Source organism: Danio rerio, chromosome 5 (genome assembly GCF_049306965.1).
Source record: "Danio rerio strain Tuebingen ecotype United States chromosome 5, GRCz12tu, whole genome shotgun sequence".
In the NCBI taxonomy this organism is placed as follows: Eukaryota; Metazoa; Chordata; class Actinopteri; order Cypriniformes; family Danionidae; genus Danio; species Danio rerio.
In genome coordinates, this window is record NC_133180.1 from 59,169,767 (window position 1) to 59,184,671 (window position 14,905).

Consider the following 14,905-nt stretch of genomic DNA (forward strand, 5'->3'; position numbering starts at 1 on the left):
AAATCTAAATTTTAGGCCTTAAAAAGTCCTAAATTCGCTGTTCTAGGTCTTAAATATGTTTGCACAGGTCTTATTTTTCCGATGTCCATGTAATGCTACGTCTAATGCTCATTTAAATTCTTTTTTTGTTGCTTTTGCTTGATTTTAGTCGTGTTGTCGTTCTTTATTCCACTAGTCCTAATGTAATTTGTGGTATTACAATTACATATGACACCAACATGCAATAGCCAGTCAGCTTTCTGTTATTGAACTTGCAGCGAATGTGACGTCATCAGCTGTGTTTGCTAAGGTTTGCTTTTGGTACAAGCAACATGATTTCAGCAAGGGGTGTAAACAGATTTTGGGTGAATGGTTCACATGGCACTGCATTTGATTTAAGTTGAATGTGAATCACTTTAAAGAGATTTTGTCTGAAACGGGTACGACTGTACAGACATCCTAATGATCCGTCCAGGCGTAACATTAATAGAGATAAACAGATGATCAATAATTCTTGACTAGAAATTGCAACAGGCATGGAAAGGAAGAAAGTGTTTTTTAAAGTTTGGAAAACCTGAGGGATAAGTTTGTTAAAACAAAAAAGTGGAGACCCATATGGTTTTACTATTACAGAATATTTTTTTTCACCATTTATAGGTTTTACACTGATATATAATTATGAAGTAATTATGATGTAACAGCTACAAACAAAAATTAAGTAACAAATTATGTCTTCAGTTTACAGTATACTGATGCCCAATTTCTAGGCTTTATTGGTGATAATGGACAGGATTTTTGGACAATTATTGCCTTTTCAGTTTATAAGTAAAGGACAGAAACTAGCCAGCCAGCCAGTAATGTGTGAATTAAGTGGGCAATATATATATATATATATATATATATATATATATATATATATATATATATATATATATATATATATTTTTTTTTTTTTTTTTTTTTTTTTTTTTTTTTTGCTTTTATTCTTGCCATAATAAAAAATATAATTGTAGAGCAACCCATTTTCTCTTGTCATTAATATTTAACTTTAATAGGTAAAAATGTCCATGATATAAATAAAAGCGATTGATGCATCAAAGTTTGATTTTTAATAATCTTAAATAGTTATAAAAATCTTTATAATCTTTTATTTTCTTTTTGGCTAGTCCCTTTATTAATTCAGGGTAACCACAGTGGAATGAACCACCAACTTATCCAGCACATGTTTTCCACAACGGATGCCCTTTCAGCTGCATCCCATCACTTGGGAACACCAATACATTCTCATTCACAACTACGGACATTTTAATTTACCCAATTCATCTAAAGCGCATGTTTTTGGACTGGGGAAACCGGTGCACCCGAAGGAAACCCTAGCAAACGCAGGGGGAAAATGTAAACTACCTAAAAAAGTAACTTGTAGTCTTGAGTAGTTTTTATAAAGAGTAATTTGTACTTTTACTTAAGTACTTTTTAACACCAATACTTTTACTTGTAATTGAGTATAATTTCAGCAATGTAACAGTACTTGTAATTGAGTATAAATTTTTTGTACTCGTTCCACCTCTGCTTGTGCCCCTGGCTAATTTGAACATGCTTGTTTTAATCACATTGGATTTAATTAATTTTTCTCTTTTTGAAAGAAAAAAAAAACAGCTAAATTCTTATATTAAAATTGATTAGATTTTATTGCAGACATTTTGAAGCCAAAAATGCCCTAAAATTAGGAAATAAATTTTATTATATAAAGTGTACATATTAGTATTAATGAAATCTACAAGACCACAGAATGACTTTACCTTGCACTGATTGGTCAACCAAACATCAAACCATGCCGTCATCAGTTGTTTCTCAGTTTGTGCTTATGGACTTCTGATTAAGCATAAATTTAGCAACCTGTGATTGCCTTAAATTATTGTTTTATATAATACTTAGGCATCTTAGCATGTCATCTATTTTACCAGCTCTCATAATCACTTGTAAGACTGTCACATTGTACAGCATGGAGTGAATGAATTAGCAGTGACCAGCGGAATCAACTTCATTGTAAGCCTAATAAATATGCAACAACCATAAATTTAATACTTACTGAAGCAAGCAAGCAAAATTTACTGAACAAATCATTAATTCAAACGAATCGGTTAAATAAATGAAGTTTAGTAATAATATTGCTTGCTACCACCTGCTGGCATTTTTAGAATCCAACTATCATTTTGTCAATCACCTCTGTGATCAGAATGTCATGTTCAAATTGAATCTCATTCAATTTTGCCACTTTATGTAAATGCATTTATTGTCTAATTCAACTTTAGATACAGAAACTTTGCCACTTATGCAGCACAGTAATGCCATAGAAGTCACTTTTTTTATCAGCCTATATTATTCAAATTAAATGACAAAATTTAGCTTTAAATTTTTGTTATAGTCAAAGGAAAAAATATAAACCTCATCAAAAGCAATCTGACATTTGATTGATGTCTATAAATTACTGTAAAAATACCCTTAATCTCTCTGGCATTTATTTTTTTAAGTGTTATTTTGGGGATTTTATCTGTTCTTCCTATTTTATGTTAAAATGGCTATCGCTCTGGTTACTAAAAGGAAATGCTATTAGTGGATTTAATCCACGAATGGGGATTTCGTTTTAGAAAGCCAATCGTCTGAAAGAGTTTACAACGGGCCAATGAAATGCCAATAAATTGGCAGCGTAAGCTTGCGCACATATGCCTTATTGCCAATTAGCTCCGCATATAAACACAGGGGAAGCAAGGAAACGCCATCCTTTTAACTGAAGAGACTGACACTTACAGCTAAGGAACAATCATTATGGATATGCTAAATAGCATTTCCGTTCCTCTCCTCGGGGAACGAAGGTTACTTTAGTAACCAGAGCGTCCCCCTTCGGATGGGGAACTTTAATGCTATTGGTGGATTTATTAATTAATCCACGAATGGGGAAATGTCTGGAAAACACTATAATAACTGCACCTTACCTTCGCCTCCGATGAGAGGATAGCCAAGCATAGCGTGAGCACTCCTGCATCAAAGAGAGGCGCGGTCCTCCAACGTGATCCCTGGCCTTACTTATCCCACTTCAAAAGAAGTTTTACGGATTTAGATCTATTTTTTGGGAGTCGCAAGCGTCTAGAAAATTCTAGGAAAATACTACAGTACGTTGGGAAAGCATGCAGGGAGGACGCTGCGGAGGCCATCTGCTACCCACTGGGGAGATATGATGGAAAAAATATATGGACTAGCCCAGAAAAGGGGGAGTATGCATATAAAAGATGGTTAGCGGAGAGGGAAGACACGGGTCCGCCCTTGAGTGGGGACTGCACCGTGGCTGAATAAGCATATGGGATCGCCTAGTAGAGATCATGCATAGCGGGCACCTATACCCAAAACGCGGGCTGACCAGCGGGCAGACCTACAACGTAGTGAGCCAGCAAGTGACTCCTCCACTGAGTCAGTGTTGGGGGCCTCGGAGGAATCTGCAGGGCTCACCTAACAGGGGACTTTACTTACAGATAAAAAAGCGCATGTATCTTCGTGTTAGGGAGAATGGCGCAGCAAGCGTGTTTCAACACCTTAACCGAGTTGTATCCTCAATCACCAAGGGTTACCTAATACACTGCTCGCCCTGGCTCTGATAAGCAAGAGAGATGGCATCCAGTGGTCTAACCTCTGTTTCGATACAACACTTCCCTGCTGCCGACCGCCTTAACAGATGAAGAGCTGCTCAGATGATCCAAAGCTCTCAGTGCGGTCCAGATAAATACGCAAAGCGCGAACTGGACAATGTAAGAAAAGGGCTGGGTCTGCCCCTGCAGGCTCACTACCTGGTCTCTAAATGGTGTGGTAGGAACCTTGGGCACATTTCCGGGGCGGGGTCTCAGGATAGAGTGAGGGTAATCCGGCCTGAATTACAGGCATGAGTCACTGACCGAAAATAGATGCCAACGCGACCAGTAGAGCTGTCTTCAGGGACAGAAATCTTAAAGATACTGAGTCAAGTGGCTCAAAGGGATCTGTACGCAGGCTTGTGAGAACAAGGGCGGGATCCCAAGAGGGCATGAGAGGGGGGCGGGGTGGATTAATTCGCCTAGAGCCTCTGAGGATGATAAGGTTATGCCTTCCCACGGTGCTGCCAGCCACCGCGTCATAATGAGCGGAGATGGCAGCCACGTAAACCTTGAGTGTGGAGGGCGAAAGCCTGCTCTCCAGCTTCTCCTGAAGGAAAGAAAGCACAACGCTGATCTGACAATTTCGGGGGTCTTCTCTGCAAGAGATGCACCATTCAGTGAATAGACTCCATTTCAGGGCGTAGGCCCGCCTCGTGGAGGGGGCTCTAGCCTAAGTGATGGTATTAACCACCGCAATCGGTAGGTTACCTAAGTCTTCCTCGCGTCCAAGGACCACACGTGGAGTTTCCAAAGATTGGGGCGAGGGTGCCAGATGGTGCCCTGTCCCTGAGAGAGTAGGTCCTCTCTCAAAGGTATCTGCCGGGCGAGGGCCGTTGCGAGGAGGGAGAGCTCTGACATCCAGGTCCGGTTGGGCCAGAGGGGCGCAACCAGCAAAACCTGTTCCTCGTCCTCCCTGACCTTGCACAGTAACTGCGCAAGCAGGCTCACTGGGGGAAACGCCAGCTGTGGGGTAGTGCATCCGTGCCAAGAGAGCCCTCAGTCAGGGAAAAAAAACACCTGCCAATGAGCATTCTCTGGAAAAGCAAACAGATGGATCTGGGCTTTCCTGAATCGCGCCCATATCAGCTGAACAGACTCGGGGTGGAGTCTCCATTCTCCGGGATGTAAAGGCTGCCATGAGAGCGCATCGCTGTACGGTTGAGCTTGACTGGAATGTGAATGGCGTGCAGCGATTTCAGCCGCGGGTGACTCCAGAGGAGCAGACGGCGGGCGAGCTGAGACATGCGGCGAGAGCGAATACCCCCCATGCGGTTGATATACGCCGCCGTGCTGTCCATCCTGACTAGCACGTGTTGCTGCTCCAGCACTGAAATAAACGGTGGAGAGCGAGGAACACTGCCAACAGCTCCAGGCAATTGATATGCCAATGCAACTGGGTTCCTTTCCACAGGGCCGCAGCTGCATGCCCGCAGCATACAGCCCCCCAGCCCGTGCTGGAAGCATCTATTGAAATAACATGACTGGACGCCTGTCCTAGAGGCACTCCGGCCTGTAGGAACAAGGGGTCGTTCCAAGGGCTGAGGGCGCGGCGACACAGCGCAGTAACAGTGCCATGCGCGTCTGGGGATTTGATCGTGAAGCCAGTGCTGTAGTGGTCTCATATGGAGTAATCTGAGCGGCGTGACAGCGGCTGCAGATGCCATATGCCCCAGGAGCCTCTGAAATAATTTCAGTGGGACCACTATTTTGCTGTCGTGCTCTCAGTTTAGCATCAGCTAAGATCGCTCTCTGGAGAGGCACACTGTCATGGTGACCGAGTCCAGCTCCAACCCGAGAAAAGAGATCCTCTGCACGGGGGTGAGTTTGCTCTTTTCTTAGTTGACCTGAAGCCCCAACAGGTGGAGGTGCCGGAGCACCTTGTCTCTGTGCATAATCAATTGCTCCCGCGATTGGCTAAAATTAGCCAGTCATCGAGATAATTGAGTATGCAGATGCCCGCAAGCCGAAGGGGCGCTAAGGCACCCTCCGCGAGCTTGGTGAAGACCCGCGGAGACAGAGAGAGCCCGAAGGGGAGGACTTTGTATTGCCACGCTCGACCTTCGAACGCAAACCACAGAAACTGACAGTGGCGAGGAGGAATGGATACATGGAAATATGCATCCTTCAGGTCTATTGCTGCACCTCTGCGTGAGCATTCTGAACGGCATCTTGTGCAGACAGCAGTTCAAAACGCTCAGATCTAGGATTGGGTGTGACCCACCGCTCTATTTGGGTACCTTGAAATACGGCCTGTAAAACCCGCTCTCCATCTCGGCTGGAGGGACCGGCTCGATTGCATCCTTCGCCAATAGGACAGTTATCTCCTCTTGCAAGACAGGGGCGGACAGGGGGCTGACCCTGGTGAAATACACACCCGTAAACTTGGGGGCCATTCGCGAACTGAATCGCATAACCGAGTCTGATCGTGCGTATGAGCAACCGCGAAGGGCTCGCTAATGGACTCATCGCAACAATTACTGACGTACCAGCAGTGGGGCAGCGCTGAGTGGTTGTGCTGATCCGGGAAGCGCGAGGGTCCCGCAGAAGAGCTGGAGGCGAGAGATTTGCTCTCACTCCGCACCCTAACTCCGGAGAGGGGCCTCGAGGGGTGGGAGAAAGGAGACCGTCCTCCCAGCGCTCGTGAGCCACTGGCGAAGCGCACAGAGCCTGCAAGCTGGGAAGCAGAGCATCTCAGACTGGCAGGGTTCGTGCTGTCACATCCAGGGAAGTGGAAAAGTGCTCTTTCATTGATGTTTTCGTGGCACTGAAAAGTACCGTTGGAATTGGGGCTCCGCCCTCCAGCGGACTTAACGGCGCCCTGGGCAGAGGGGGCTGCCTGCTTCCGAGGTGCTCGACGTGCCCACTTCGCCGGAGGCGCAGGCTGGGGCGGGGCAGCACTCGTAGGCGGACGCCCTTGGCGAGGAGCAGTAGATGTGGATGATACGGTGGGCGGAGCGGGCTTACGTTCCCGCCGATAGATGACATTGCCCATCGCATCTGACTGCTCTCTCACCGCCTTGAACTCCTGGGTGAATTCACTGACAGTGTCGCCAAACAGGCCAGCCTGGGATATGGGGGAGTCAAAAAAGCGAACTTTGTCGACTTTGCGCATATCGACCAGGTTTAGCCAGATTTGGCGCTCCTGGACCACTAATGTGGACATCGTCCTACCCAATGCACACGCAACGGACTTAGTGGTCCGAAGAGCATAGTCGATTGCGGTGCGAAGCTCGTTTAACAAGCCTGGGGTGGACCCACCGTTGTGCAGCTCGGCCAGCGCCTGGTAGCGATGGTAGGTGGCCATCGTGTGCAAGGCGTAAGCAGCCGGGCCTGCAGCCCTGTAAGCACTAGCTCCGAGGGAGGCAGATAATCTACAGGCTTTGGACGAAGACGAGGTGGACCCCGCCAAGACGGGGCGCCACGCAGACAAAGATTGACGCAATGGCGCACTCGACCGGCGGAATCGCTTCATACCCCCTGGTCGCTCCGCCATCAAGAGTGGTGAGAGGGGAGGAACACGCAGCATGGGCAGAGAAAGGTTCCCTCCAAGACTGCGTGAGCCTACTGTACACCTCCGGGAAGAAGGGGACGAGAGGCTTCCCCCGCCCGTAGCTTGGATGGAGCGATTGGAGGAGCGGGAGTTCCGCGGGCCCGTGGGCAATGGATTATCTCTCGCTGAAACCCTCAGATCTGCCCGAGTGCCCGCTGCACTGCAGGGGACAGCTGGGGTGGTTCACCCCTTCACAAGGGCTAGCCGCGATCTCAATTGAGCAACAGTCATGGCATTGCAATGACAACATGAACTGCCCGCGAGCACCGCATTAACATGTTGGACCCTCAAACATGCAACACAGTGATCGTGCCCATCATCCAGAGACAGGAAAACACCGCATCCAGAAACGCACATTCGGATTGCTATCCTGAAAAGGACGTGCTGCATGACTGTGTTGCTCTTTTACGCACCGCTCTGGAGGACCGGACCCAAAGAACGCCAGGCAAGGGAGAATCCCAGCTCGACCGTCTGCCGCCGCGTGTACCCACTCTGGACCGGGAGAATGCTCTAGTTCGCTCAAATCACTGGAATACAGCAGGAGGAACCCTCATCGACTCTCTCAGAAGGCTGTAAAAGTCTCTGAAGCGAAAAGGATGGTGTTTCCTTGCTTCCCCTGTGCTTATATGTGGAGCTAATTGGCAAAAAGGCACACGTGCGCAAGCTTACGCTTCCAATTCATTGGCATTTCATTGGCTCGTTGTATACTCTTTCAGACGATTGGCTTTCTGAAATGAAATCCCCATTCGTGGATTAATAAATAAATCCTCCAATAGCATTGAAGTTCCCCATCTGAAGGGGGATAAACATTACCTTTAGATTTGGGCATGCTGCATGTTGCCTTTTCTAGCTTTGTAAAGTTTTTGTCAGTATTGTCAGTCATTTGGAGAGTACAATGGTCGAACAATTGAGGTACCCAGTTCTTAGTTCATAACCATTTCAAGTAACAATGGCCTTTACATGGACATCTGTAATCAAATTATTGGATTTATTTATTAGGACATGATTTGAACAATAGTATGATTCAAGTGGTTACATGAGTTGCTTTTTAAATGTTCCTTTCATGATCTTGTTTAACATGTTAGCACATAGTTTGATTCATGTCATCGTTTCACCTTGCTATCCAACATTTCCTAAAGAGTTTCATTTACCAGTAATTTCAGGTTTTAATTTTTCGACGTCAACTGCCATTTGGCAGTTTTACTTTTGACAATCTGAGGTATTTAATGTGAACATGGAGTAAGGACATGGTGGAAGAGTGTTGTATTAATGGAATTTGATACTGCATTCTCAATGAAAAAAAAAATGCGATATGTGTGTCTGTGGTCCTTTACTGACTCTGTGAAATTGTTAAAATAGCATATATTAATATTTTATATATCAATATAATTCTCAAACATATATTAATTTTCTGAATTTCAACCTTTAAATTCGGTTTCATTAACAAAATGGTCCAGGTGTTGTTGTTTCGGGTGTTTCATTTTTAACTTTCGACTTCTTTTGTAAGTTGATACCGCATGGCGAACAGAAAGAAAATCGTCCGCATTTCGAGACTTGGTGTTTCTTTAAGGTAAGGTTCCTTTTAAGGCTACACGGTAGAATTTTAATTAGAGTATTATCTTAATCATATTAAAATCGGAGTATTGGTGTCTTATGTAAATGTACTCAGAATGTCTGGTGAAGTCGTGAGCTGTCAAAGACAGGGCATTACTCTGCCTTTCAGCATGAGCCCTCCAAGTTTAGTGTGTTTCCTCATTAAACGCAACGAAAGCGTATGCTTCGCGTTGTTGTGTCAGAATCCTTGTGAAATACAGTAATACTTTAGGACGCTTAGTTTAAGCAAATTTGATGAACGTGATCATGCGTGTTGAATCTGATGGGGAGTCGCTCCAGTATGGAAGGCCGTTGGGGCCAAAACGTCTGCAGCGCGTTGTGTGTGTCTGTCTGTGTGTGTGTCTGTGTCAGGCCCGTTGAGTGGTGTCAGGGGTGGAGTAAGCGACACATCTGAGTAGGGGCGAGAAGGGTGTGCAATGTATTTAACGACCGCTTTGCAAGAAATTATCATTCGTTTGCGGGCATTTGGGAGTCTCTGTGCACTTGCGAGATACTCCTAGTCTTAGCAAATGGATGAATGTAAAGGAGGACTCTATGACTAATGTTCTCAACTCACAGCAATAAAACTTTACAATGAGTGCAATAGTTTGTATTCTATACTTAATTATTATAATTTTTTGCAGTCCACTTAGAATCCAACATGGAAATCAATGTTTTCTTTATTGGCATTGATTGTTTTGAAATTTAAATGTCATTAACATACCTGTGTTTTAATTTCTGTAATAAATATGGCTGTCAAGATGGTTTATTGTGGGTATGTTGTTTACATGAAGAAATCTGTGTTACAAGTTAAACAAAAATTCTATTAAGCAATTATATTTTGAATTCAAATATTTTTGTCTTGCATTTACATTCATTTTAACATTTAAATATCCAAAATTACAAGTTTCATTATTTTAACTGTGATTAATCGCGATTAATTTTTTTTTTAAAGTTGTGATTAATTAGTTAATTTTTTTTAATAGATTGACAGCTCTATTTTAAATATATATATAAGTTTAAATTTATTTATATATATATATATATATATATATATATATATATATATATATATATATATATATATATATATATATACGTTTAAATGTTTGTTTAAATATATATATATATATATATATATATATATATATATATATATATATATATATATATATATATATACACACACACACGTTTAAATATATATACGTTTATATATATATATATATATATATATATATATATATATATATATATATATATATATATATATATATACTTGTTTAAATATCAGATTTTTTTATCAGATATTTTTTTTATGCAGTGTTAGATTTTTAATCATAATTTTTAATTGATTATAACTGATGCTGGTAAAACTATTGATGTCAGTTGATTTTTTTGAAAATGGACATTTTTCCAGGGGGATTTTTCCTGTTAATGCTAACTTCATAAATATTGGCTCAGATGTGTTTTTTATTGGAGTTTTAATAGTTCTTCCTCATTTACCATAAATATTTAATTTTTTACCCCTGTGCTTTTTAAATATGAAGCTTTGTACTTGCATTTGTTTATAGGCTTTAATTTTGTCAAGAAAGCTTAAAATTTCAATATTAAACCATTTTTAATGGCAATTTTTCAAGTTTAAAATATTACTCACTTTATTACTTCTTTCTGCTTGTGTATATTATAGTCAATTATAAAGTTGGTTTGATTTGATGTTGGGATGATGTCAGAGTATGGTTTGTATATATTTTGGTTTATGCAAGTAGTTCAATAAATAAATAAATAAAATTATACCTGCGTAAATGAGCCAAATTCTTGACATGGTCATGGGGACATATACAATCCACAAATAGGGTCACAGAAGGTTACTGAGCTTTGATAATTTTTTTGGTAATTGTAATTAGAACAGATACTGATGTCCTTAAAAGTCCTTTTATGTGAATTTTTTACACGGTGAGATTTTTGTCATTTAAGGACGTGAGAGCAAGTTTTATCTGACACTACACAAAATTATTAATGCCTTACTGTGTGGTGGCTTAATTATTGACACATACAAGGTTAATTAAACATGTAAATAAATTAATTAAATATGTGTAGAAATCTGAGACAAATGCACTTCATGGGTTTTACAGGGGGCTTTTGTCACATGATGTTGAATAGGGTCCTTCAACTAATTTAAGTTTTCGTTGGAATTGCCAAAATACAATTTGTTGATGTCAAAATATTTTGTGACAATGAAATAAAATATCACTTCAACAACCCATATATAGATAAGAGACAGGGAGGGGTGTAATGTATTGTTGTTAATGTAAAAGTGTTTTTTTTTTTTTATCTATCTAGGAGGCCAAAGACCAGCTCTGTTCACGTTTGCAGTTCTCTGTTCTTGACTGGAACAAGCCTTCTCTTTACTTTTATATGGCTAAAGGTGCAGAGGACCTCACTGCTAAGGAAGGATGGCATTTTCTACGCTTTCATGGAATGGCTCTTGACAATCTAGCACAGGAGGCACCTTAAAGTGTTAGACATCTGGCAAATTTAGACGAAGTCAGTATAGGAATAATTAAAGGGCCAGGGGCGCCCCCAAGGGGTGGCCAGGGGTGGCCACGGCCACCCCTCGGTAAACTCTGGCCACCCCTGTGGCCACCCCAATTTAATTTTGCTGTAGACATTATTGATTTAAATGTACTTATAAATTCCCTATATTTAAATAAATAAAATGCAGCCACTAAATTATTGTTGGTGTTATTGACGTAGTTGATTCATTGTCTCTCCCCCTTAGTGCTGTTTCAGTGGTGAATGCTGGTAAAAGCAAAATGACGCATGCACGCAGAAAACCATTCCCGCGCGCCTCACGCACTCCCGTGTGAATCCCGGTTGGTTGTTTGCATACACGCAAACAAAATAGGCACCGCTCATGCGCCGTGAAACGGAGTAACAGCCTTTTGTGCAGAGGTGTCGGCACGCAGCGAGTTTTGAAAGTCGACTAAAGTTTATATAATATGATGATGACGATGATGTTACTTTCACTAAGCATGGCTTTAAAGCAGAAAGGAGGGATAATGAGTCAGGGAGGTAAGACTTCATAACATGATTTCTTAGCCATGATCTGGTCTAAGACCACAGATAATTCTATAATACATTTTTTGTATTCTTTAGAATTGTCATAATTATTTTCCTGCAAAAGGTTACTTAAGTGATCTTGGCATATCACTTCAGTTGTTGTTTTCCAGTAATATTTAGGAACGATTTCTGTTATTTATTTAAAATAATAATTGTATAATAATACTAATATTAATTGTATTTTAATACAATTCTGTGAGTTACCAAACAAATTTCGTTGTATAACTACAATGACAATAAAGGTACTTTACTTAATACTAATTGTATTTATTTAGAATAAATATAAATAAATTGTTATATTTATTGAATAACAAATCTAACAATTCAAAGGAGGTGGGGTGTTTAGGGTGGTTCGCCCAGGGTGTCATTTAAACTTGAACCGCCACTGCCCTCTCGATCGTCGTTGACAGCACGCACACACCTTCAATAGACAGCAATGGGAATTTAATATTTACCTTAAGGTACAGTTTATTAATAGAAGAAGCTGCATAATAAAATGGCTCAAAAAGCAATATGGATAAATTATATTATTAGGTAAAGTGAGTGAGTATATAGTAATGCCTTTCATTCAGGCAACTTATCTAGCACATTTTTACACAGTGGATGCCCTTCCAGCTGCAACCCATCTCTGGGAATAATAAACTCATTAATCTTCATTAATTTTAGACATGGCATATACTGTATGATGTAAAATAAAAGCGCGTAAAAAAAGTTATTTATACAATATAAATATATATATATATAAATATATATATATATATATATATATATATATATATATATATATATATATATATATATATATATATATATATATATAAAAGTGTTTTTAAACTAAACATAGATTTTTATTTGGTTTGCACATGTACTTCCTGAATTATTTCAAGGAATAAGTTGCAATATTTCAAGAAAAATTAATTAAATGAATAAAAACTACATTATTTCATTTACCAGAAACAAAAATATAACATTACACTTAATTCATTATTTTTTTGTGTGCCACCCCAAGATTTGGTGCTGCCTCTTCTGGCCACCCCTAAGAAAATTTTCTGGGGGCGCCACTGTAAAGGGCACCTATAATAAAAATATTCTTTTGTAAGCTGGACAGAACTGTGGACAGAACTGTGTGCAGGTATAGTGTCCACAGTCATATTAAGGGTGATATAAAAAATAGGATCCAAATCCCTCCCATTTTGAGGCCGACCTTAACTTGATGTAGAAACGAGGTTTCCCTGCCCACTGAATTGAGTGACAGTCATATATTAACTTGTCTCTGTAGTAACGAGTATAATCTTGTCAACAAGACAGGACGTGTGCAAAGCAACTGGGATTAAAAGATTTGTTGAGCTCACTGTTTTCATCAATTATCAAATTTGAATGAAGAATGAGTTTTACAAGTTTAAAAGCTTTTTTAAACAGTGAATGTTTGTAATGAATTACAGCGATTTACTTCAGCATTACTTTATTACCAAAGCCGTGTGTCAGTAAATTTATAAAAGAAGATGCTTTAATCCCAGATTGTGGAGGTTAAATCAGGTTTATTTTGTACATTAACATAACGGATATCCATACAGCAGTGGATGTTAATGTGTATCCTGTCACATTCACCATGCAAAAACGTAATAAAAAAAGTTAAACTTGCGCGTTGTATGAGTGTTTGCTGTGTGGGCGCGAAGTTTGTAACGACAATGCGTGTGACTCAATGCAGAAAAATGCAATCAAATGCATCAAATAATCATCCGAAAAATTTATAGATCTCACAAACGTTACATGGTACCTGCTTTCTTGACTGTGGCAGCAGAGGCTGAGCTGAGGTACACCGACAGACACATGGGAACATTGGGCAGGGAGAGCTAGCATTAAAGGCACAGACCACAAAAACAGCTACATTGTTTAGAGCAGAAAATACAGTGTCCTGAAAGGTATAATAAAAAATCTTATGGTTGTTTTTTGCTGGAACTTTGCAGACACATTCTGGAGACACAAATGACTTATATTAAATCATTAAAAAGAGGTAAGCTAGGTGCTTTTTAATGTATACTTAATTTTATATTGCTCTTCATTTTCTCCAAAGCAACTTACTTACAATATTTGGCCAGGAAATAAGTAGCTGCTGACTTCTGTAGTATTTTTCCTACTATGTGTTCAACATTTTTTCAATACATTTTTGTGTTCAGTAGAAAAAAACATAAGTGAGATTAACATTTTGGTAATGCTTTCTTTTACAACCCGCAAAGTACCGTGTAAGTACAGTGAAATTACAGTGTATTTTTCTGTATGTATTGTATAAGTATAATGATTGTATGTGAAGGTATAAGGGAACAAACCGTAATACTTGGGTAATAAGTGGGTAACAACCAGATATTCAACACGAAAACTACCGCGTAAGAACAGTGAAATAACAGTGTACTTTTCTGTATGTATAGTGTAAGTATTAAATAACGTTTGCGTAGGTACAAGGGAACAAACTGTAATGCTTGGGTAATAAGGGGCTAATGAATAAAAGGTTTACAACCTGTGAAATTATGAACCCTTATTGTATACAGTATGTATTTTAAATCTGCAATTCAATATAAAATATATTTCTACACACTACTTACCTTATAAATGTTCACTCGTCAATCTCACCACAGCCATCAATGTCTCCATAGCTCACTATCAACAAATAAGTTTGCATGATATAGCCTATTGTCAGGGTTCAGTAGATTAAAACAGGCTCGCATCTTTACTGCTGTTTGCAGAGGGGGGCTAACTGTTGCATTTCAGTGAACGTATAGCTGATGCTTTATAAAAAAAAAAAATGTGGTAATTTGGTCTTCAATCAATAAAAAATGCTGCTGTAGTTTTCTCTGTTCTTAGTGTTCAAGTATACACTAGTGTGTTGAAGATCAGCTTCTTCCCTGTAGTTAAAGGGTAAATACCGCATTTGAGGGTTGTAAAATAAAGTAAAGCACTGTTCCTCCCTTGTGCCCCCTTG

General features: G+C 40.2%; 1 protein-coding gene across 7 annotated transcripts in view; it reads left to right on the forward strand.

Annotated features, from left to right (window-relative positions):
- The window catches only part of sat2b (spermidine/spermine N1-acetyltransferase family member 2b), a 40,474-nt gene extending 26,905 nt beyond the window's left edge, over nucleotides 1-13,569 (forward strand). For 3 of the 7 annotated variants that reach the window (XR_012405843.1, XR_012405845.1, XR_012405844.1), the window contains 2 exons: nucleotides 11,149-11,375; nucleotides 12,998-13,569. Coding sequence is in view for 4 of the 7 variants with exons in the window: in XM_068221139.2 (XP_068077240.1) it covers nucleotides 11,149-11,322 (174 nt within the window). In the remaining 3 variants the exon portion in view is untranslated. Of the gene's footprint in view, nucleotides 1-8,719; nucleotides 8,909-11,148; nucleotides 11,539-12,992 lie in introns of those variants that run through there. The other 4 variants (NM_001002554.2, NM_001362464.1, XM_068221139.2 and 1 more) reach the window with 3 other exon arrangements.
- The last annotated feature ends 1,336 nt before the right edge of the window (nucleotides 13,570-14,905 follow it).